The 24,583-nt window shown below is 38.6% G+C and overlaps 1 protein-coding gene across 4 annotated transcripts in view; it reads left to right on the top strand.

The window, feature by feature from the left end:
* AGGF1 (angiogenic factor with G-patch and FHA domains 1) overlaps positions 1-24,583 on the top strand; it is a 42,149-nt gene that overhangs the window by 4,943 nt on the left and 12,623 nt on the right. For 3 of the 4 annotated variants that reach the window (XM_050944579.1, XM_050944580.1, XM_050944582.1), the window contains exons 4-7: positions 691-837; positions 2,855-3,040; positions 20,669-21,026; positions 23,808-23,919. In XM_050944579.1, coding sequence (XP_050800536.1) covers positions 691-837; positions 2,855-3,040; positions 20,669-21,026; positions 23,808-23,919 — 803 coding nt within the window. Of the gene's footprint in view, positions 1-690; positions 838-2,854; positions 3,041-16,091; positions 16,162-20,668; positions 21,027-23,807; positions 23,920-24,583 lie in introns of all 4 variants that reach the window. The other variant, XM_050944581.1, reaches the window with a different exon arrangement.

The raw sequence follows: 24,583 nt of genomic DNA, 5'->3' as shown, positions 1-24,583 counted from the left end.
TATGGCTGGATTTATAAATCAGATAGCATGGTGATGAGCACATAAATGATAGGTAGGCCTATATGGGCATAGTTGCAGTGCTCATAGGATTATTTCGATTATGGTATTGGATTGAAAGTACTTACTTTCAAATCTTTTATCAACAGAATAGGTATAACATTGGCAGTGCCAGCTCTCCCACTTCCCTGTGCTGTCAGTTTACCTTACCCCCTGATGTAGTTGGACAATATATAGGGTTAAGAAAGGAGTTCACTCTATCCCTGTCAGTCCTCCACCTCTCAAAGTATCTCAGTGCTGGTTTTGCAATCTAGTGCTTAAACACTGAACTGAGAACCAGAATTTATTTTATAAAGGTCACTGTGGGGACAACAGATGGTAACTTTTCTTCACTGTTGTCAGTGACCTGAATCACTTTTGTATTGATTAATGAAAAATGAAAGGCTTTTGGTGAAGTCCTGGCCCCATTGATGTCGTTAGTGGGAGTATTGCCATTGATGTCAGTGCAGACAGCATTTAAACCTCTTTTCTCCACTAACAATCCCCTGAGCCATCCATATCCCTAAGGCACCAGATTTTGATCAGTTCATTAAAATGGATATTTCTTTAAAATGCTGAAGTGTGTTACAATGGAAGAATAAAAGCTGACCTTTCTTGTAGCAGGCAACTTACCTTTTTATTATTTGATCTTAGGAACCAGAAGATACTTCGTTAGCAGAAGGTACATTAGCAGAAAGCTTGAGAGCTGCTGCAGAAGCTGCTGTATCACAGACTGGGTTTATTTATGATGAGACTACTGGATTGTATTATGACCATAGCACTGGATTCTACTATAATTCGGTTAGTTTCTTTTTCAAAATCGTTGATGTTTTGCATATATGGATCTGTACCATTTGCCTGATATAAGTTGGAGTAATAAATATTGATGGAATCAACAGAGAACTAAGACCCAAGCTGATTTTATAATTTAAAGTAAATATTGATTGAGTGTGCTATCACCATGTCAACTTGATAATTTATTTATAAAGTTGCTAGTGATTTCAGGTAGAAATAATTACTAGTTTCAGAAATGTACTTTCTATAAAGATTGTTTTCATGCAAATATCCTGAGAAATAATTTGAAAAGAAAAAGAAAATTTCATATCCAAGCACGTTTTTTCTAAACAGAGTGACAAAACTGGAGTAACACTGTTGTTTTCAGTGGTTTAACTCTGGACTGAAACCAATGCAACAGAGGTCAGACACCGCCGAATGTTTTTCGTGGGACATCAAGCTGTTTAATTAGTTCAGTCAGAGGAAAACATCACAAAAATGTGTCCCTTGATGTGAACAATATAAATCATGTTTACTGTGTTTTAAGGAATTCTTAATAGTGTTTTCCATAATTTTTGCATTATTGATGGTGGTCTGGTTTCTGTGAACCAATTGACATTCACTGTAGTTCAAAGATCAGTGCAGGCACTTACTCTCAAACTGTCGGGTTCCTACACATGCAATTGCAGTGTTTTGTGCAGTCCTCCAGTTCACATATGCTGTTAAAAGTGCAGTTGCTGAATGATGATAAATGTCAGTATGAATAGCAAATTTAGGCCTTTATCTAGTTCCTTTCAGACCCTGTGTACTGTTAACATTTTTATACTATTAACAAAGATGTCTCTTATTAAGGAGAAAATTATTTTTGCAGCAAATTATTCTACAGTAGCAAAACTTCTGTTGGAGTCTTTATTTTAAAATTAGACTTAGAAACTTGAGCTTAAAAATAAGTCAAATTTTGAACAAAACAGATTGTAGTAGCCTGCCCTGAGTGAGTGAGATTTCTCTGCTACCAAAGGCATATTCAGAGAAAGTGTAGAAAACCATTCCATTTAGCTAGATGCTCTTATGCTTAATTGAAAATAATTTTGGGAGAAAATAAAGAATATTAAGACTATGTCTACACTACAAATTACTTCAGTATAACTTGCATCACTCAGGGGTGTCAATAATCCACGCCCCTGACTGACATAAATTATACTGACCTAAGTGTGGAGGCAGGAGTTAAGATGACAGAGAGCTTAGAGCGTCTTCACCAGAAGCGCTGGAGCGGCGCAGCTGTGCCACTCTAAACAATATAGTGTAGACATAGCCCAAGACCTCTGGCAAAGTGGATCAAAATACTGGAGTTATTCAGCTTCAGCAATATACAGTCGTCTTCATTTACAAATGTTGATGTCTTTTTTCTTTTGTAAAGTGTCTATTTTGCTATGAATGCAAGAGCGTACATGTTAATCTTAATGGAAGTTCTATACTTAAGGAAAACTAGACTCTTAAATTTGCAACACTGCATGGGCAAACTCAGTCATATGCTTTGGAAATGTATGTAATGCTAATGAAAAGTGCTATACTGACAGCACTAGAAAGTGAAGGACAGCTACAACACAGACATTGGTTTTACAAGCTTTCCAACACACTCACCATTTTGGCTCAACCCTGCACCATCACCTGTTTTACTCTCTGCTTTTAGGGATGCTTATTCCTAATGTTTTATTTTCAGTATTGTTAATGTGTTATTGGTGCCCTAATCCTGCAAACATTTGAAGCTAGTGGGGCTACTCACAGAAGTAATGTTAAGCCTGCGTATAAATGTTTGTAGGATTGGGATCATAGGATCCAGCCTCATTTTGCATCACAGTTACTTGATCCTTAGCGTTTGTATTTTCTTGTGTAATGACTGTTGCTATGGTAATATGTAATAGTATTTAGCACACTGTTACATTTATGTGAACTTCAAGCACAGTTCTTTATTAATTTGATGTTTTTCTAGGCAGTACATAAATCAGATTAAAGGATGCATTGTGCCTCATTTTTCCTTTTAAAGGAAAATCAACTTTATTATGATCCAACCACTGGAATCTATTACTATTGTGATGTTGAAAGTGGCCGATACCAGTTTCATTCACGAGTGGATCTGCAGTCTTACCAGGCTTCAACCATTCAGACTAAGGATAAAAAAGGGAAAAAGAAAAGAAAAGATCCAGAGTGGATTACTGCAAATGAATATAAGGTAATTCATTTCAGATTTGCAAATTTATCAAATGCAAAATTTATTTTTCTGTGATGCAACTTGTGATTAACAAATGTGTGTGCATTTTGTGGACTGAAGGAATGATATGTATTCAAAATGTGACCAATGCATCACTAAAAGTTAATTATTTTAACACTTTCTAGTGTTAATTCTTTTCTGATTGATGGAGCTAAAGGGGGGAAGCCTTAAGTCAGCATGTCTTTGTGCTGCAATTATAGTTCAAACTGAGAAAAACGAAGTATATACAACACTTTAAACTCTCCCATGAGTCATAACTCTGCAGTAGATAAGTACAGCTAGGTAAATTGAGGAAGGGAGTTGCAGATTTAGTTTGAATATAATTGCTTTTATGTCAAACACTAATGTTACCTTAATGTGTTTTTAAATTCCTTTTTTGTGTATAAAAATATAGGAAAACTTTAAGAAAAAATCAATGTGAATACCTTTTATCCCCCAAGCCCATTCCATTGACATCTTGAATCTATAGTGATTTGGATCCAATATGAAATTCATAGAATTATTTTAATTAATGTTATATCCCACCCTTCTATTCAGATACCATTTGTTCGGGCCATCTTTTTGTCATCTCCTGTGTCAGCTGAACTACTGTGATATACATCTTAATATGTAAATAGCCACTGATTTCAGTGGCTATTTTAAGAAAAGTTTAGCGCCTCTTTTACTACATTTTGTCTTCCAAATGCTAAAACAGTTTACTGTGTACTACATTTATAAGTAGACATTTCGAACTTATACTTGTACCACTTGAAGATGATAGTATGTCTAAGTTCTGTTGCCATTGATGCTTATAGCAGAATTAAAGAAACATCTTCCTAATGTGTATCAGTATTTGCTATATCAAATGATTGTTGCAGAGGAACACCATTTGAATTGTAAATCAATTTTTTCTGTTACTCTTTTTTAATTATACATGTTGATTACCTCAGTTCACAATGCTTGCTAGTTTGCATTTCTAAAACAGAATGCAGTATTATCTATTTTCCTCCATGAAATTACATGAGCATCTCAGATTTCAGCCAGTTATGTTGTCTAAAACCTAGGATAAAAAAAATCATGCTTTTACAGTAGGGATTTTCACCTTCCTCAATCAAGTCCCTCAACCAGCTTTATTTTTTTTTTTTTTTTCACTTGGAGCCCTTCCTACTCACCCTTACTATAGTGAGTGGGATACTGTCACCTAGTGTTTTGCTAATGCATTTTGTTCAGGAGATATAAGGCAACTTACTTAAAATACAAGTCAAATGGTACTATAAAAAACATCCCTTCTCTGTATTAGTGCTGCCGATGTCAGTCAGTGTGAGAGGTTTGGGCTTGTTTGGTATTGGAACTCAGATCAGTGCGAGGTTCAGTGTTTGGAAGGCAGAGTTGTGGGTCATCTACTTGGAGCTGTTTCTGTACTTTGTCTTCAATGCGGTAAGTCTGGGAAACCCATCTTTGCATGGGTATAATGAAGCAAAAGGTAGAAAGAGTAGAGGGCTCTGGGAATTTCTCTGTAATTGAGAGCCAGAAGTTTGAGAGAGAAAAAGTTCCAAAATTGTTGTCCTGTCTGTTGTGGCATTTCAGCTCAATTTGCTATTCTTCTACCTCCCTTGAAAGATGGCTTTAACCTACAGAAATGAGCAGATCATGAGTCCAGGCAAATGAGCTGCAGTCTTCTTGGAAGTAGTAACTGAATAGTGCTTTCAGTCCCATCACATGTTCAACAATAGCAGCCTGTAGCTCAGAGGTAGGCAACATATGACATGCGTGCCAAAGGCGGCACGTGAGCTGATTTTTAGTGGCACTCACACTGCCCAGGTCCTGGCCACCAGTCCGGGGGGCTCTGCATTTAATTTAATTTTAAATGAAGCTGCTTAAAAATTTTAAAAACTTTATTTACTTTACATACAACAATAGTTTAGTTATATATTATAGACTTATAGAAAGAGACCTTCTAAAAACATGAAAATTTATTACTGGCATGTGAAACTTTAAATCAGAGTGAATAAATGAAGACTTGGCACACCACCTGAAAGGTTGCCGACCCCTGTTGTAGCTCATCAAAATTAGGCTTGAAAGGATTAGATTTTTATTGGTAAATGTCAGTTTTACCATATACACACGTGCCAATAAAAATATTTCCACCAATAATAATTGAAATTTACAGATAGGCAAAGTAAGAAAATTGATGCTTGAAAACTTATTAGAGTTTGGTCTATTTACTTTGTATATTTTGACATGATGCTGACAACTTGTGTTTTAATGGTTATACAGCTTGAATATCAACATCTATCATTAAATAATTACTGTTTGGACCCCCCCCATAATTTTCCACAAGTGTGAACATTTAAATAGCTAAAAGTAAAAACTTAAAATAAACAGAGATTAGCCATTGAATTATAAAAGAAAAAAATTAGTTCTGCCAAGCATAATTGCCACCCCACAGTCCTAGAGGAAATCTGAAAATGTGGGAAATGTTGTCGTTTCCACTTGCAAATCAAGAGGCCCACATGTCCTGTTTCTGAATAGAATTTGTTAATTTGTCTGATAGGATTTATTCTTCACATAGACGCATTTAGTGAATTCAGAGAGTTGAAAACTTTTTAACCAAGTAAGCAAATAAAGCCAGGCAAAGGTAATCGCGGAAGGTGGTTAACTTTGCATCAGTTAAGATGATTTTAATCTCTTCACACAACTCAAGAAGGCAAAGTCCTTTTCCTCTTGATAACTACCTTTGGTTTGGAGTAGTAGGTCATGATTATTGTCATGCTGTCTGGAGTGGCTCACAACCATGAGTGCCAACCTCAGGGCAGACTCAAAGCAGGGCAGAAACCCCAAACTGGTTGTATGCTCTATAATTAGATTTTACAATCCAATAACAAGATGAAATCAATTTGCTCAATATAACAGTCTTACTATGGAGTCACAGACAGTTCCTTGGGCATTCCAGTCTATCCTGCCACCCGTGCAAGCTGGGCTGTGTGATAGGTGGTTACCTTACACCAAAAAGCGCAGCAACATTCAGGTTACTCCCAGTCCCAAAGGACCAGTCACTTATCCCAGGTCATTTGTACTCAGATCTCAAACCAAATACCACACCTGTAGCCAATCCTGTAATAAATTAACTATAGATTTATAAACTAAGGAGGGAAATGAGTTATTTACAAGGTTAAAACAGGAAACACATGCACACACAAATTAGTTACAGTCTTAGATTAAAAAAGGTACACCGCTACCTTGATATAACGCCACCTGATGTAACACAAATTTGGATATAATGTGGTAAAGCAGTGCTCCGGGGTTGGCAGGGCTGCACACTATGACGGACCACAGCAAGTTCAGTATAACACGGTTTCACCCATAATGCGGTAAGATTTTTTGGCTCCCAAGGACAGTGTTATATTGAGGTAGAGGTGTAATATAAACTCCTATAGTAAGCATATCTATATGTCCTTTAGGGCTGACCCATGCTAAACTGTATGGGGATCTTTTGTTTGTTTAGGAGTCTTTTCCCCTCAGAGTCCAGACACCATAAAATCTAGTTTCTCCTTGTCAGAGATTTTTATCCGCTTCATCCCAGAATCCAAGCTGATGGGATAAGTTCATGTGTAGGTCTCCCCTTCATGGAAGGAGTAAGGAAGGCAATCAACAAGGTCTTTATCCTTTGATGCTACACAAAGCCTCATTTGCCTTCAGTGGACCATCTTGTGTCCAGGACAAGCACTTTACCTTAATTAATGCTGCTTTTCCTGTTTGGTGAGTTACACAATTAGAAGTTTACAATGCAAATACTCAGTATAACTTTATACCACGGGCTACAGATATTATAAGTAGGATTAATACATGAAACATCCTACAAACATTCCATAAAGTCTAAACACTAAATACATTCCTATAACACTAATATCTATTTTACCTGTACTAACCCACGGGTAAGCCAGACTGATTTCCACCTATGCATTTGTCAGAGTACACTGAGGCACTGTGCCTTTGGCATGAGTTGGCATCTGGTCTGCCAACATCACAATGATCAGATCTCATTTCCTGACAGAACTGAAAATAAATGTGCATTAAGTGGCCATGGTTTTATAAAATTTCTTATCCTGCACATCTTGCTGCATAACTGACTTCAAGGCTGATGCATTTTCTTGGCAGCCGAAGCTTCTCTGTGTATAATGCAGTGTGTCCATTTGGGACTGGTGGTTACTTACTGAATGTGGGTGATAAAACTACTGAGCTTTTCCCATCATGGATCAAGCACCATCACTGCAAATCCCAAGGCATCAAATGAATATTATCTAGCACAGTGGCTCTCAACCCTTCCAGACTACTGTACCCCTTTCAAGAGTCTGAATTGTTTTGCAGACACCCAAGTCACACCTCACTTAAAAACTTACTTGCTTACAAAATCAGACAAAAATACAAAAGTGTTACAGCACTTTTACTGAAAAATTGCTTTCTCATTTTACCATGTAATTATAAAATAATTTAATTTAATTATTAAATCAATTGGAATATAAATATTGTATTTACATTTGTGTATAGTATAGAGAGCAATACATACAAATGATTGTATGAAATGTTAGATTGTACTGACTTGGCTAATGCTTTTTATGTAGCCTGTTGTAAAACTAGGCAAATACCAAGATGAGTTGATGTACCCCCTGGAAGATCTCTGCGTACCCCCAGGGGTACATGTACCCCTGGTTAAGAACCACTGATCTAACATTTCAGATTTGTTGCCTGGTGTATGTTGAAAGGGATTGACAAAAAAAAAATTCTTCAGAAGTGACTCAGTGCACAAAACACATAAACAAGCAGTTGTACAGCTCTAGCAATATCTGTTGTCTGAAGTTGGATTGCATTGTATTGACGCATCTTAATATATTTCAACACTTTTTGTGGTTCACACCACTGAGTTCTGAAATTCTGCAACTCACTGTGTTTGACAGTGGAGTGGCACTATCCTGCAGAGCTGAGCTTTCCCCAGACATAATGGAACAAATCTCCTTTGCAACTGGCAAAATCAGTGTATCTGCTGTGGTTTGAGGCTTAGTATGACACAGCACAAGACGCTTTCAGATGCTTTGCAGGCAGTGTAGCATGCTTGCTTATAGTACTTTTTGGCTGCTTTAATGCTTTGAGTCTTCCTTTGAAAAAGTCAGGTGGCTACCCTCCAGTCCACAATGTCTCATCTCAATTTGCAAGGCTTCAGGCTGCCATTAGCCAGTACATCACCACAGACAATACTTTGTGGATGAGGTTCAATTGCAATGGCAATAAATGTAAATCCCATTTCCAAGTAACTTTCTTTGTATTTCCAAACTTTTTGTTTCTTCAAAGATGAAGCACTAGTACAATCACCATGTCTTTTCATGCCACAAAAACTGATCCATTTTATGTACTGTACAAGGCAGCTATTCTAATGATTAAGCACTAGAAGAACTGCAAAATTGGATGCTCCAAATGCCTGAAGGAGAGGAAGGGTATAAACCTCAGGTCTCTGGCCCCCAACTACTTACAATACCAGGTGGCATCCCCAAAAAATAGGTTCCATTATCTGTTTGCAGTTACTTCCCTGAACTAAATCTAGAGTACTTAACAGCATCCACAGGACACTCAGGCCTAAAGTTATAAAAATGGCCTCCAGTTCTATGGGTGCTGTTATTTACACCTCTAGTTGCATACACTTAGGCCTGGTCTACACTACGCGTTTAAACCGATTTTAGCAGCGTTAAACTGATTTAACGCTGTACCCGTCCACACTATGAGGCCCTTTATATCGATATAAAGGGCTCTTTAAATTGGTTTCTGTACTCCTCCCCGACGAGAGGAGTAGCGCTGAAATTGGTATTACCATATCAGATTAGGGTTAGTGTGGCCGCAAATCGACGGTATTGGCCTCTGGGCGGTATCCCACAGTGCACCACTGTGACCGCTCTGGACAGTAATCTCAACTCGGATGCAATGGCCAGGTAAACAGGAAAAGCCTCGCAAAATTTTGATTTTCATTTCCTGTTTGCCCAGCGTGGAGCTCTGATCAGCATGGGTGGCAATGCAGTCCCAAATCCAAAAAGAGCTCCAGCATGGACCGTACGGGAGATACTGGATCTGATCGCTGTATGGGGAAACAAATCTGTTCTATCAGAGCTCTGTTACAGAAGACGAAATGCCAAAGCGTTTGGGAAAAAAAAAAAAAATCTCCAGGCTACACAGTGCTGCGTGACAAGCGTAACGGGAAGCCAGAGACTCAAATGACGCTCATGGAGGGAGGGAGGGGGTACTGAGGACTCCAGCTATCCCACAGTCCCTAGCAGTCTCCGAAAAGTATTTGCATTCTTGGCTGAGCTCCCAATGCCTGTAGGTTCAAACACATTGTCCATCGTGGTTCAGGGTATAGCTCGTCAATTTATTCCCTCCTCCCACCACGTGGAAGAAAAGGGAAAGAAATCGTTTCTTGACTTTTTTCAGTCTCACCCTATGTCTACTGAATGCTGGTGGTAGATGCAATTCTGCAGCAGTGAAGAGCAGTATCCACTCTTCTCCCCTACCCGGTGGCAGACGGTACAATATGACTGCTATCCGTCGTCACCATCAACCTGTGCTTGATAACTGCTGAATACCCCTGGCTGGCCTCAGGGGCGCCTGGGTAAAAATAGGAATGATTCCTGGTCATTCCCAGTAGATGGGACAGAATGGCTGGTAACCGTCCTCATCATCGCAATTGGGGGCTGAGCTCCATCAGCCCCCTCCCTTCCTGTGTAAAGAAAAGATTCTGTACTGCCTGGACTATCATAGCAGCGGCATGCTGGGCTCTTCTCCTCCGTACCGCTTAATGTCCTGCCTGGACTGTCATAGCACCAGGAGGCTGCCTCCCCCTCATTTTATCTCACTAACAAGTCACTGTTATTCCTGCATTCTTTATTACTTCGTGACACAAATGGGGGGGGGGGGGATGCTGCCACGGTAGCCCAGGAAGGTTAGGGGAGGAAGGAAGCAATGGGTGGGGTTGTTGCAGGGGCACCTCCCGTGAATGGCATGTAGCTCCTCATTTCTGCGGGATCTGACATGAAGCAGCTGTGCTCTCTGATACACTGGTTCTCTAGTACACTTGCCCCATATTCTAGGCAGGACTGACTCTATTTTTAGAAACCATAAAGGAGAGATTGATTCGGGAGTCATCCCCAGTTTTGCTTTTGCGCCCCTGGCCGATCTCAGCCAGGGGCACCCATGATAGCAGCAGACAGCACAGAAGGACAGATAACCGTCATCTCATTGCCAAATTACACTGGCAGCAGACGGTACAGAACGACTGGTAACCATCTCTGCTATCATGCAAAAGCAAATGAATGCTGCTGTGTAGCGCTGGAGTATCGCTTCTGTCCGCGGCATCCAGTACACATACGGTGACAGTAAAAAAAAAAAAGCTGAATGGGCTCCATGGTTGCTGTGCTATGGCGTCTGCCAGGGCAATCCAGGGAAAAAAAGGCGCGAAATGATTGTCTGCCGTTGCTTTCCCGGAGGAAGGAATGACTGACAACATTTACCCAGAACCACCCGCGACAATGATTTTTGCCCCATCAGACACTGGGCTTTCAACCCAGAATTCTAAGGGGTGGGGGAGACTGCGGGAACTATGGGATAGCTACGGAATAGCTACCCACAGTGCAACGCTCCGGAAATCGATGCTAGCCTCGGACCATGGACGCACACCGCCGAATTAATGTGCTTAGTGTGGCCACGTGCACTCAACTTTATACAATCTGTTTTATAAAACCGGTTTATGTAAAATCGGAATTATCCCGTAGTGTAGACGTACCCTTAGTAATGATCTGATTGCACCTGTAAGTTACTTAGCCAAGCATCTTAAGGGCACCTACTTCAGGTTCCTGGCTCTACTCCTCCAGTTACCTATATCACTTGGTGGCAATACTGGGGTTCAGCACACTGCCTCCCCTTTCTCAACCTTAGGTCTGGCAATGCACTGGGCCTCTGGGCTTGGAGAGCTGCAGAGGTGCCCATATTGGCAATCCCTGGAATTGCAGGGTGGGGAATGGGGGGGGAGGGTGGACACAGCTTCTTGTACAATAACAGGCTCTTAATAGTAACTCCAGTCACTCCCTGCTCCACTTCAGCGTCTGGGAAGTAGCAGCAATAAGGCTATAGGCTGTGGAGGGTAATACCCATAATGGCTAGGGCTCTGGACAGGGATTCTGGGAGAAGGGGGGTTGAGGAAAGGGCTCTGGTCCTACCTCCATGGAAGCCACACACCCTTAACTTGCAGGCTTGGTGCTTTGAACTCTCCTGAGGGATTGGAGCCTTTAATGGCATTGCAACCACATGCACTAGGTTGCATTGCCATTCACTCAAATTTGGCCTGGCTGCCCTTCCGCATTCCACCTGGTAGCAGTGATCCAAAGGCATGTCATGCTCAGTAGTTACATAGAAACATTTCAGTTATTTGGGAGAATTGTTAATAAAATAGAAACATTTTGTATCAGAAAGCAGGGGAAAACTACCTTTGGGGGGAAGTGGAGTGGCAGAATTTTATTCGGTTAATGATGGATCTGATGATTTTTCATAGCAAACTTGGAGTTAATTTCTTTGGAACAGGCGCTTAAAATGGTGTTGCTTTGTCATAAGGGTCAGATCAGTATTGCCTAAAATATAGTGTTAAAAATAATGGCCCTGAAGTGTTTTACTTTGTCAGTAAGTACATTTACGCTTAAATTCTGGATCATTATCTAGCATGTATCATACATTTCTATTAGAAACAGCTGTTTATTATTTACATTCTCTCCTTTCTTTATGAGAAAAATGTTTTTTTGTCACAAACAACTTGGAGGGTACTCTAGCTGAAGCAACTAAGTTATTTGCCTTGCTCTTCCTCAGACTCCCTCTGGTTTTCTGTTTTGAGAGACAAGGTGGAGAAGGATGAGACTACCTTTTTTAGGCATCCTGCTGTTTCGAGAGACCCGTTCAAAGTATGCACAAATTTACTGAATACAGTTGTGCTCCATCTTTATTAGAAGACCATCTCCATTAAGGAACCCATTTTTGTCAGACCCCTTTAGTAGCTGCTTAATACAGGTTTCACAGTATGAATAATCTCTAGTTTTCTTTCATTGTAGGTGAAGAAGCCTCTAGTTGACCCCCTTCACAGTGCTAGTGGAAGTAGTTCCATACCTAGATCAGTTGCCATGAGTAGAGTAGATTCCCACTCTGGAATATCAGAGGCAGCAGGCTGTCCCAGTCTGAAAGCATGCATTGGGCAGCTGGCACAGTTGAAGAACACAGTGAACTCTTAAGCTTGGGGGCGGCGGGGGACCTAGCGAAGGGGGCATTTAAAAGTAGTTGTATTTTGTACAAAATGTCCAAATCAGTAGTAATGTGAAAGCATAACTCTACTGATGCCACTTCTCCCCCAGTATATTACAGATGCAGAGCTTAATTCAGCTAATGACAAGCTGCAGGATTGAAAAGTCAGAATGGTAAATGCTTGTCTGTTGGCAAAAGAAAAGTAGACCACTTAAAGTTAGTTCTGAGTGATCAGGTGTTTCACATATCTAACAATATTTACAAGAATAAAGCACCATACAAGTTGTTAAGGGAACCTCTACCCTAGCTAGCAAAAGCATATCAACACATCTTGGTGCTTTTCCACATTGCCCTTGTCTTCCACTTCTGCTATGTAATCATATTCCATATGGACTCTTGGATTGAATTAATTTGATTTTTAGTAAGATATTTTATATATGAAATCTTGTTAGCAAATTAAATCTTGTATGGAGATTGGATGGTATAGTCAAAAGGCAAGAGGTAAACATTCATAATTTATGATGCGGTCTATGCCAGATGCTTTTTAACTATGTACCTTGTTCAACCAGGCAAATCAGTTTACAACTTGATTGGGCAACAAGATATGCATTAACATGAAAAAAAATCCAAAGCAAATAAGATAGGCAGTGCACAATTTTCTTAAACGTAGTTGTTGTATCTTTGAGCACAATAATTTAAAAATAAATGGTGTTTCCAAAGTATCAGCAATTACTTTTTGCTGTTTTGTAAATACAAGCAAATGGTAAAACATAAATAGAAAATGAAGTGTAAAAATAATCTGTCATAGTCAAAATTTATATTGAAGATAATCACTGAAAGGTTTTTTTGAGCGTTTTTATATAACTATATAAATTATTATTGTGGTGTTCTTGAGCATCTTATCTACTTGAGTTGCAATACTTCCATTTTCAGTGATCATCTTATTATATAAAGAAATGTATTGAGTAATAAGAAAATTACCAGCTTGTGTAGAGATTATGACAGCACTTGTTTTATATAAATACTAAGGAAGATTTTCCTGTTGTAAAACTTATCTTATTAACTACTGCAGTTGCTGTCAGAAGTCATTAGTTCACGTTGATAAAGTGTGTAGTGTTTCTTGGCAACATTTTATGTGGTCCTTTTTTTTGGGAGGCACAAGATAGTCAATTTATAGTAATTATTTTTGCATTTTAAAGACGTCTTTTTAATCTGAAAATGAACCAGGTTTGTTTGTAATGAGTAATGTTATGGTTCTAGTGTTGTATCTTATGTAGATAGCTTTGCTGCTAAATCTTGCTTTTGAACCATTATCTTTGCCGGATACCTTACTTTAAATACTGTTTGAAAAAGTCATATCTCGTATCCTACACTCCAACTTTATGTATCAGTGTATACATAAATTTAGATCTACTCCGCATTCCTGTCACTCTAGAGATCAGAGAACATATATTGCATAGTCAAGGGATGCCGATTCATGTCTCTTTATAAGACAAAGCATTCTTTTAAGAGAAAAGGAATTTTAAATTTTGCCAGCTTTATACTGTAATCAGTCCTATCGCTTGATATCAGGAATCCTAAACAGTCCACTATAATTTCATTATGACAAAACATAAAGCATCCCCCAGGGTAGGTAATAGAAACTTACAGGTTGCCTACAGATATTCATTGGACTAGTAATGTTAGTTATTTTGAAAATGAAATTATTTCTGGTTATTTCACATTGAGTTACCAATTACTTTAAAGTGCAGATTTACTCTGAAAAGTGACTGAAAAAAGCAACTTCTTACTCAAGAGACCAGGTCCTTGTTTGCATTCATAGTCATAGTTAGCCAGTAACATAAAGAGAGAAGTTTTTATTACATTTTACTTTACATTTCTCTCTTCCAGAGCCTATATAGCTGAGAGAAGGAGCTGGATTTTATTTTGGTTTGCACATCATTAACAGAATTGGTAACTTAAATTCTGAATGCAAAATCTTTATTTCTGGTGATATATAAATCAGAGGGAACCCAGCTTCACTTGCAGATTCCAGGTTGAGTTTGCAGAGTTAGCAGATTTAAAAAAAATAAAGGAAGAGAAGGAATTTTTAATTAGACTGTTTAAAACTCCTGTACAAACAGATTAGAGCTCAAAGGTTAGTTGACAAACAATAAACCTGGAGCCCCCTCCATCCTTTATAACAGTAACTTTTTCAGAGTAGAAGTGCACTTCAGTTACTAGCTTATTAAATATAAACAAAATTGTTGATATACATATTTTTATATAAGTATTAAAAGAGAGCGTTCCAAATACAGAAAGTAAGGAAATTCAGAGTCAGTATAAGTTGAGTTACTCTAAGTATATGGTGACATACAGTACTAATACAGTAGGTTTTTTCCACAGAAGTGATCAATGAATTCTTACTGGTTTATTCCACTTAAACCATTTTTCTTCTGAGTTCAGTAGTTAATCTAATAAAAGCAGTAAATTGACTAATTTCTCTCATTTATTCTTCTCAACCACATTTCTTTTAATATTTGTTTTTGCAGCCACAATGATGAGATGCATTTATTGACTGTAGTCTCAAAAAATCTAAACAGATATCAGTTTTTCAGCAAGTCAGGACATTTTCCTAATACCATAGTAATGAGCAATATATTCCCAACATTTGAAATGTTTCTTAAAGAGACATGTAAGTGTAGGCACACAAAAGGTTAACTGTCATTTAAAAAAAGAAATCCCACACTTTTACATATTTTGGAGAAATAGAATTACATAATAGAAACCCATAGAAGGCTTCTACTAAAGTATTGCGCTTTATTGCAAAAAATACGAAAAGAATTTTTTCCATCTTTAATATCACCTATAAAACAAAGCTGTTTAACTTTTTTATAAATAATGGAAATGGGATAAATAACTTTTATAAGAATATTCATTCTTTTAGATCTCCACAGTCACTTATTACAGACCTTTTTTCTTTGCAGGCATGAAACAGAACTTTGCCCAAGAAATTTGTTTTTAATAGATAATTCTAATGTCTGTCTCTGATAGGACACACAATCTGATAAACTTATGTTTTCCTTGATCAATAAGGGCTTGGTGCAATACATATTGAAGTTTTTCTGTTAACTTCAGTGGGAATTGGATCAGGTTTCTATTTCTTCTGGCTGTGAGGGGTTGAAAAAGAATAATATTGGGGGAGGATCCTCTTCATACATGGAAAAAACATTTAAAAGTAAATGAATTTGGGGGAAAAAAAAACCAGAATCTTTAAAAACCAAACAAGGATTGAATAAATGATAAACATAGGCCTCTGATACTGTAACTAGAGCCATGGGTTCCACACAGGTGCAAAGATGTTTCTGTGTGGCTCTGTTCGCCAGATTGGGGCCTGAGAGACTACACAAAATTACTAATTTGAGGCCTGTTGGCTGCATCCAGTTTCTTATGTAATTTGCTCATGAAAAACACATTAGTAGTTTTTATCTGATCACAGTAGAAACTAGTTTTGATTGTGTCTGTGTCCAACATTTTTCTCTTGATGCCATGCTGACTGTACAGTTCACTTCTCTCACAGAATTCAATAGGCTATCTCAAAACTAGGAGCATCTTAGCTCTCTCTCCAGGAGACAGCATTTAATAGCAAGTATTTCCCATAGAACTCTTGATACAGATGATATTTTTTTACAGTGTGCAGTTTACTATCTGCTGCTATTCATCCTGTCTTTAGGTACATCAGTTGACAGAAACCATGGCTAATCTGAAGATTTCTTCTTTTGAATTGGCAGCTTCTGGTGAAGGTAGAGTTGAGACACCAAACACGTTAGTCTGTGGATGTTTACCTTTAACCTTGATAGATTAAAAAAATTCTTAGTAGCTGGGTAGTTGCTGTTTAAATGTTGTTTTTTACCTGGAGGAAATAGGATTAAATTTATTGCACCTATTTGCCATAAATCAGATCTGGTCTTTAAATTATTTTCTAATTGAATTGAAATGTACAAATCCTGACATCTGCAGAAAACTTTGACAAGCCTTCTATCTAAATTATAGTTGCCTAAAGAAATATTAAGCATCCTATTACATCAATTTATGGTGTCTTGACTAACCAAGAATCACCTTTGATGTTCTTACGATAACAGTCACATTTCTGCTGCTTGCTCTGTAAAGGTGCCTGCCAAAAGGACTAGGGTGGGGGGGTTTGTTCCTCCCCCCCCCCGTTTTTTTTTTTTTTTTTGAACTTATGATATATGAAGATGGCCTGACTTTTTTTTTTTTTCTATTTATTTTTATTTTTTTTCTTCCCTCTCTTTACATTGGAAACTTGGGTTCTGGGTTGCTGGAAGACTGGAATAACTGGAGAATTAGTGGAATGGTGGCATTAAACAAGTGGAAGCTTAGCTATATGATTCTCCATGCCCTGTCACCAGGCTGGGAATGAGCGTCTTATAAACCCTCCAGTAGAAAAATCAGAAGTCTGCCCTTTACATTTCTCTGAATCTTAAGGAATTGACATTTCTCAGCTTTTTCAAAAAAAGTACTGGTTCCTTCCTCTAAGCAGTTGCTATGTTGAATGAAGTCTGATTATTAATCTAGTACATGTGTTGATGCACATTTACAGAGATGTTATGTTCTGCATTAATACTACAACTGATATATTATGAAAAGTCGTCTTCTGCACCATTACTCTCTTGTACGTCACTGCTTTTGCATTTTTTCAGATGCCATATTTCCGTTAAGATGCCCTTGTGCTTTAAGAATGAATTGAAGAGTGTCTACAGCTTTAACATTACAGAGCACCAGGGCATGATGGAAGGAACAAAATTTGTTCCTTTTAAGAATGGAAAGATGGAAGCTACCACCCGTAAAATAAATAAATAAACCCCAGATCTTTACAGAAATGTTGGAGTAACCAACAAAACCATAAATATCTCATGCATCCTTGATTCCTAAATTTATTTGTTGCTGTACCCAAAGCATGCCAGGAGCTTTATGAACAAGTATAAAAGTCATGGGCCTTCCCCAAAGAACTTAATCTGAGTGTCTGATCCTGCAAAGGGATTTACAAGCATGGATCCTTATGCCCACAGAGTTCCATTGTCTTCAATACTTTGCTTCAGCGGTAGTCTACACATGCATAAGGATCCATGCTTGTAGCTCACTTTGCAGAATCAGGACTAAGTCCGTGGTTATGAGGGCTCAGCATCATGCAGGATCAGGTCTCAAATAAGAACTTTCCAACAGGGGTATTCAGTATATATCATGAATAACATTGCCTTTGTTTTTGTACATTTGAAACAACCAGTCAATAAATTCCTGACCCTACTGCCATGAACTTCAGTAAGAGCAGAATTGGGCCAATAAATTGTAAATTAAAAATGTACCACGGAATTTTTTTGTTGGTTTAAAGATGATCTGCAAATATCTACACTTACTTAAATAAACAGGCTTTCTATTAAGCGCTGAATGCTTCCACTTAAACAGCTGAATTGGGATGTTTCAGTACATTTCTAAAGCTGACTTTGCTTTTTTCTTTTACATGGCGTAATGTGTTGAAAGCCATCTATACTTGTTGATTTGGGGCAGTGAGTTCGCATGTAATACTACATTTTTGTCAGGAGGAGGGGGAGATTGCCTTTAGATGATTTGTTTATGTATATTCACTTGCTTTCCTTTTTTAAATTGAGTAGTCTGTCACTGCTGAGATCAGAATGTTGTATAAGTTTTACGTTTATATGGGCATTGATACTTAAAAAAATTGTTCCGGATGTATGTGTCATGCTTTTTCTGAACGTTTGATCTGCGTACAAGAATTTAAAATGTGTATTGCAGTTTTCATCCAAGAGTATCTAATCTTACTGGCCAGGTTTTGAGCCAGGCAACTATCTATTTTCTAATATACAACATCTGAAGGGATGTTTAAAACAATATCTTCACATATTTGCATAAATACTAAAGTGAACAATTTGTGAATACACATCTCTTTATCTTTGATAAAAGTTATGTTCTAATTGACCAAAGAAGCTTCTAGCATAATTCTCTCTCAGGCACTTGTGACCTGTGTAACCTCTTCACCAACCAGGTTGCCACATTGCTAATTACAATTTTAAATAAATGACAATGGCTCTAATCCCTAAAGACCCTCTCATCCAGTCCCTCCCTGGCTACTGGAGCCAGCCATGGCCACTTGAAGCCCAAACATCGCCAGGGAGGGCTGCATGGAAAAGATACAGTCTGAGCTATATCATCTTTTGTGCCTCGTTTATGTGGGGCTGAAGCAGGAGTGATTTGCATCCATTCCTTCCCTCTCACCACAGACAGGCCTACACCTTCTCTACCCAAGGAGGCAGAGATGGTGTTGCTGAGGCAATCAAGTGAATTCCTCTTTAGGCTGGTCTACACCATACAGGTTGACATAAGGCAGCTTTATGTCAACCTAGTTATGTCAGTGCCTACACTACAGCCTTCCTCCAACCGATGTAAGTGCCCTACTACACTGACATAGTAACTCCACCTCTACAAGTGGTGTAAGGCTTATGTTGGTGTAGTTAGGGCAACACAATGTCTGTGTAGACACTGTGCTCCTTACATTAGCTGTCTTGTTAATTTCACACGGGGAGTTGTGTAATTAGCAAGAAAGCCAGGCAGCTAGAGCCCAGCTGTCCTCTGCTCCCCTGGAGAAATGGGTGGCTTTGGACCCTGCTCCATTCCAGGAGACGGGCAGCCTTGTCAATTTCACAGCTTGGTGAGCCATGGGTGGTGCAGAGGTGAGAAGGCCCTGAGGAGCAGGGGGGTGAGGATGCTCACCACTGACTCAGGGAGGGTAGTGTGGACATGCATTGCGGTGGCTGTAAGTCGACCTAATATAGGTCAACTTAGGTTTGTAATGTAGACATATCCTTTGATGCAGAAGGGGTAAGATTTGTGCTCTGAGACACACATCCCCACCCTTCCTATGCAGATCTAAGTGATGCAGCATGGTGGTCCTTTGGTTGGAACAGTCTAAAGTTCTTCTAGAATTGCTGTTTAACGAGAATTTAATGTGCGTTGAGCAGAAAAGCTCTTTGAAAATGTTTTCAAGTTCCAAAACAGCTAAATGTGCATGTAGACTTAAATGTTCTTTGCTGCCTAGTGAGTTAAGGCCAAGACTGGGTGACAGGAATTCTTGTGTTCTAATGACAGTTCTGCCATTGACCGGCCTTGAGCAAGTTACTTTACCTCTCTATTCCAGTTTCCACATTTATAACATGAAAATACTTAACTTCTTTCACAGGGTTTACATTAAGATTAATTCATGTTTATATATAATCTTTTTAAAAAATACTTGAAAGGCACTTTTCCATTGTTTACCTGCTCTGTTTCAAGAGTATTGGATTTATTGCAAAACATCTGAGTTCAGGGTTCCAAATAAGTAAATAATTTGGGATCTTAAATGTTTTTCATTTACTTGACAAAGCTTTTCTGTTCACTTAAGTCTCAGGGTTGGTAGATTCAGACTTATGACTACAGTTTTTCTTAAATAGTCTGGAAAAGTTTATGTAATTCTTTGTTTTGATTTAATATTTTGTGTTGTGAAATTTTTGATGGTCTTGTGAAGGAAAATCAAATGCATGCTATAAACCAAACACTGATGGACAAACATGCAATAAAGCCATGTGTGTATGTGTAATAGAGAAAAGTCTTTCAGTAAGGAAATAGATTTTCAGTATGAATCTTCTGTGGCATTATAATGGGAACTTGGAAAATTAAACTACTTCTGCAGTGCCTTGTAATGAAAGGCTTTGTTAAAGATGCAAGTTTGAAAGAAGAAAGAAAGAAAGGTCGATCAGCGAACGTAGCAGGGAGTTCCAGGCATAGGGAACAGTGTAAAAAAAGAGAAGACAGACATAGAGGAAGAGATGAAGAACAATTGAGGAAGGTTGGAAGGAGAATAGGAATTGAGTGAGGGGGAAAGAGAAATTAGGAGAGATGAAAGCAGAAGAGACGTATTTGGGATGGATTTACACAGGTCTTTGAGAGTAAGAACAAGAACCCTGAAGCTTGTTGTGAAGAAAGAGGCTGTCAGTGAAGGGATTAGAAGAAGAGAGTGATAGATAGCCATAACATCTTGGATACACTTGAAATGGGTGAAAGGTGTCATCTGGAACCTCTCTCTTGCATGCACACACAAGTTTATTGATTTAAAAATCTCTTGACACTAGTTATAACATCTAGTGAAGGATTTAAATCTGTTATTTAAAGATTAAAAGAATTCAGTCCCTAAAGACAATGTTTAATTCCTCAAGTTTGGTTTCTATAAATCCTCTCCAGGATTTGGACAAAGAGGAGCAGAAATCACCCAGAAGTCTGAATTGCCTTTTCACCACTAATGAGCAAATAAATTCTACTGAAGAGGAGGAGTCTCCAAATGCAAGAAAGAAGGCTAAAGTGGACATTGATATAAGAAACAGACTAATAGCCAAAGAATCAATTATTTCAGATGGTATAAATTCACACCTTAACAGAAAAACACAAGATACTGCTGCATTTATGGATGACAGTAAAATAATAGAGACAGAGAGTGAGCCAGAAGAAGGTGAAATTACTGACTCTGAATGTGAGGAGTATAGCACTGAAGATGAAGTGACAAGTGAAGAGAGTGTAAACTCAGAAGACTCTGAAAATGAAGGTGAATTATTATGGCTTTTATATACAGTATTTTCTGTAGTTTTTTCAGAAGTCCGGTAAATACATGAGAGCAAACTATAAGAAAATAATAGTGACTCATAAAAATAAAACTGAAAAGGGATGACTTGAGGTAGTTTAGCTTTAAAAACTGCAGTCTTCAGTGAAATATAAAAGCTTATGCCAATATTTATTGTGTTCTTTCCACTCTTTCCTTCCACTGTTGTTAGGACTAAAAACAAATATGGATTTTGTTCTTGTAAAAGCTGTCATATGAGTATTTTTTTAGTTTGTGATGTTAACATGATACTCTTTCTCTGCTTACGTAGACCGAATATCGTTTGTGTAGAGAAAATTGTAACAAGAACTTTTAGACAGGGAAGTAATGCCATAATACATATACACTAGAGAGTGTAACCTATATATACTAAAATTAAGATCACAGTCCTATGCTTATAGTAATTTCTGGGATCAATTCTCCAAGTAGTGCATAGAATTTGTTATTGATAAAGGTTCTCTAGACAAATACCATATAATCTACTGAGAGTGAAGCTCATCTATGCTGCAGAGAATGAGCACAATCCCTCCAGACCACTTTAAGTCCTACTTTGGACATGTTCGAGTGGCTGTGGATGGAGTAGGTGTACAGGGAGGCCTCTGTGCCTTTTGAAAGGGTGTGTCTATACTACCAGCTAGATGAGTGATTCCCAGTTTGCATACATATATGTGCATTAGCTCTCATCAGAGCTACTGAGCTAAAAATAGTAGTGTTATGGCAGAGGCACGGGCGGCAGCAGCAGCAGCATGGGCTAGCCACCCCAAGTATGTACCCAAAGGGTTCAGGTGGGTTTGTGCTCAGGGCTGCTATCCCTGACTGCCACTGCTCATGCTACCATGGCTGCTCTACTGTTTTTAGTGTGCTAGTTCAGATGAGAGCGGCATGAGTATATATATGCGACCTGAGAATCACATCTCGAGCTCATAGTAGTTATTGCCAAAGTGTCTTCATTGTTGACTCTGGATAGGATAGAGCAGGGTTTCTCAAACAGGGGTCACCGCTTGTGTAGGGAAAGCCTCTGGCGGGCCGGGCCGGTGTGTTTACCTGCCCTGCCCACAGGTCCGGCTGATTGCGGCTCCTGTTGGCCACGGATTGCTGCTCCCGGTCAATGGGAGCTGCTGGGAGCCAAGGGGCTTACTGGCCGCCGCTTCCAGCAGCTCCCATTGGCCCGGAGCAGTGATCCACGGCCAATAGGAGCCGTGATCGGCCGGACCTGTGGGCGGGGCAGGTAAACACACCAGCCTGGCCCGCCAGGGGCTCTCGCTACACAAGCAGTGACCCTTGTTTGAGAAACTCTGGGATAGAGGTTAGCAGAAGGACTGTACTGTGGAAGAGGTCACAAGATCTAGCTTTATGCAGATCCTCTGACCCATAAACGTTACCGAAAAGTCATGGAGGGGCTGCAGTTGTTTTTCCAACCCACAGATTTGAGTAGTAGCTGCAAGGGCCCTGTACTGCAACCCCATGACCTGGCTACAGTTAAGAAATTTTATCTGTAATATCCCTTTTCTTCACTCACATAGAGCCAGGTTACTCAGGCTTTATGCAGATAAAGTGAACTCCACCCTAACTGGTTTAGAACTCTAGTGTTATTTTAATCATGAATTCCATGTAACTGGTATGATAATATATTACATTTGCATTTAAGATCGTTGACTTCAGAGGTAAGTTTTGGGTTTTAGTAAACATCAGAATTACATTCATGGTAATCTCTGACCATCGGGTGCTTTTAATATAAATAAAGGCATCCTTAGAACATACTAGTCTGAAAAGTGAGTGCAAAAATAGCATCTTGGTAATTCGGTGGTTCTTACCTTGTAACACCTTGTTTAATTTTTCTCCTTCTACTCATTAGAAAAATGCTTTTCTAACTATCAACTCTGCAAACTCAGCCTAGGATCTGAAAGTCAAGCTGCGTTCTTTCTAGCTTGTGCATCAGTACCAGAGTAATAAAGAAACTGCAGGCTGATTTCTGTCCTTGCATCTGTGCAACCCAGTATTTTCAAATTATGCCCTTAATTACACCTGCTCAACTTCATTAAAGACAATGCTGTTGCACATGTATATTTGAAGACACATAGTTTACCCAAGCAATTGGAATTCAGTTAACAATTCTCTTCATGCACAAGAAGGAACAGAATACAGCTTATTCTCTTTTAACTGCGATGGCTCTGTAGTGCTAAAAAGTACTCAAAACTAAACTTTAGTTATTGAAGTAATCAGATATAACTCTGAATACCAATAAGGAGCACATTTGTTGAATAAGATTATATTTTAGATAGTTTCTTTTCAGAGTAGAACTACATTTTAAACAAAATGTTAATTTGTTTATTTCTAATCAACTATCCCTAATAACTCATAAATTAAACAGCATGTCAATAACTTCTACAAAGTTATTTTTTATGCTGGTTGAAGTAAATATGCACTTCAGTACATACAAGTAATCCAAGTAGCCCATTCCAACACACTGAGGAAAAAACATTTCTGATAGTTTGGACTGGAAATGGACAAATAGGCCTTTTGAAGAATAGCTTAATCAAAGTTGTTCTGTCAGAACTGCTTGTACATTTCATTTGCTAAAACTGATGCAGGATTGTGCCGGACAACACCAATTAATTGCAGTTGAGGTGTGGGTAAATCCTTTCCAAGCATCTGAAAAGTTAGAGGACTGTGGTATCATAGTTGTAGGCTTTGCTTTTTACTAATACTTACTTTTTATAAATATAGATGAAGAGAGAATTTGGCCTCCATGTATCAGAGTAATTGTAATTAGATCACCCGTACTGCAGACTGGATCACTTTATATCATCACAGCTGTGAAGGCTGCTACAATTGGAAGGTAACATTGACTGGAATCTGTGCAGTCCTGGCTCATGTCTGACATTGAAAAATTGTGTGATGAGTCACTACGTTTGCGTTCATCTTTTTACATTAGCAATTCTGAAGTTTTGGTATAGTAGTAACTAGTAGATTGCAAATGAGTGCAGTGTGATTGGCTGCAGTGAGTTCAGTGAAAGCTATTATCACCTCCCAAAAGGTGATAATGACTTTGAGGCCACTAAGTGCCTCTTTCACAAGTAAAAAAAATATAATTCTGAAATTCAGAGTGAAGCATATTAGCTATTTATGCTGGAACCCTGGTCTCTCATAGTCACATTCCAGTAGAGTTGACTCAACTCTTCATCTCTGAAATACATAAATTGAGTTTGAGTTTATCTTTCCATGGATGTCTTTTGGATGAGATCTTCAAAAAGTCCTGTCTGCTCCTTGTGGATATCAGAGTTCTCTTGGAGGTATTTCATGCAAGAGTAGTGATATTATGTAAGAGCAGTGTTGGTTGCCAAAATTTTTCCTCCCTTTCAGCTGTGTAGTATGCTGTGTGCTGTTGGCATTTCGATGGTGGGATATGTATATAGGATTTGATTCCACAGGCTCAGTAAATGGACATTGTAGTACACAACTTTGTGGAGATCATAATAGATGGAAATTCCTCCTCTCAACCT

Source organism: Gopherus flavomarginatus, chromosome 3, assembly GCF_025201925.1.
Source record: "Gopherus flavomarginatus isolate rGopFla2 chromosome 3, rGopFla2.mat.asm, whole genome shotgun sequence".
In the NCBI taxonomy this organism is placed as follows: domain Eukaryota; kingdom Metazoa; phylum Chordata; order Testudines; family Testudinidae; genus Gopherus; species Gopherus flavomarginatus.
This window is presented reverse-complemented; position numbering and strand designations above follow the sequence as displayed.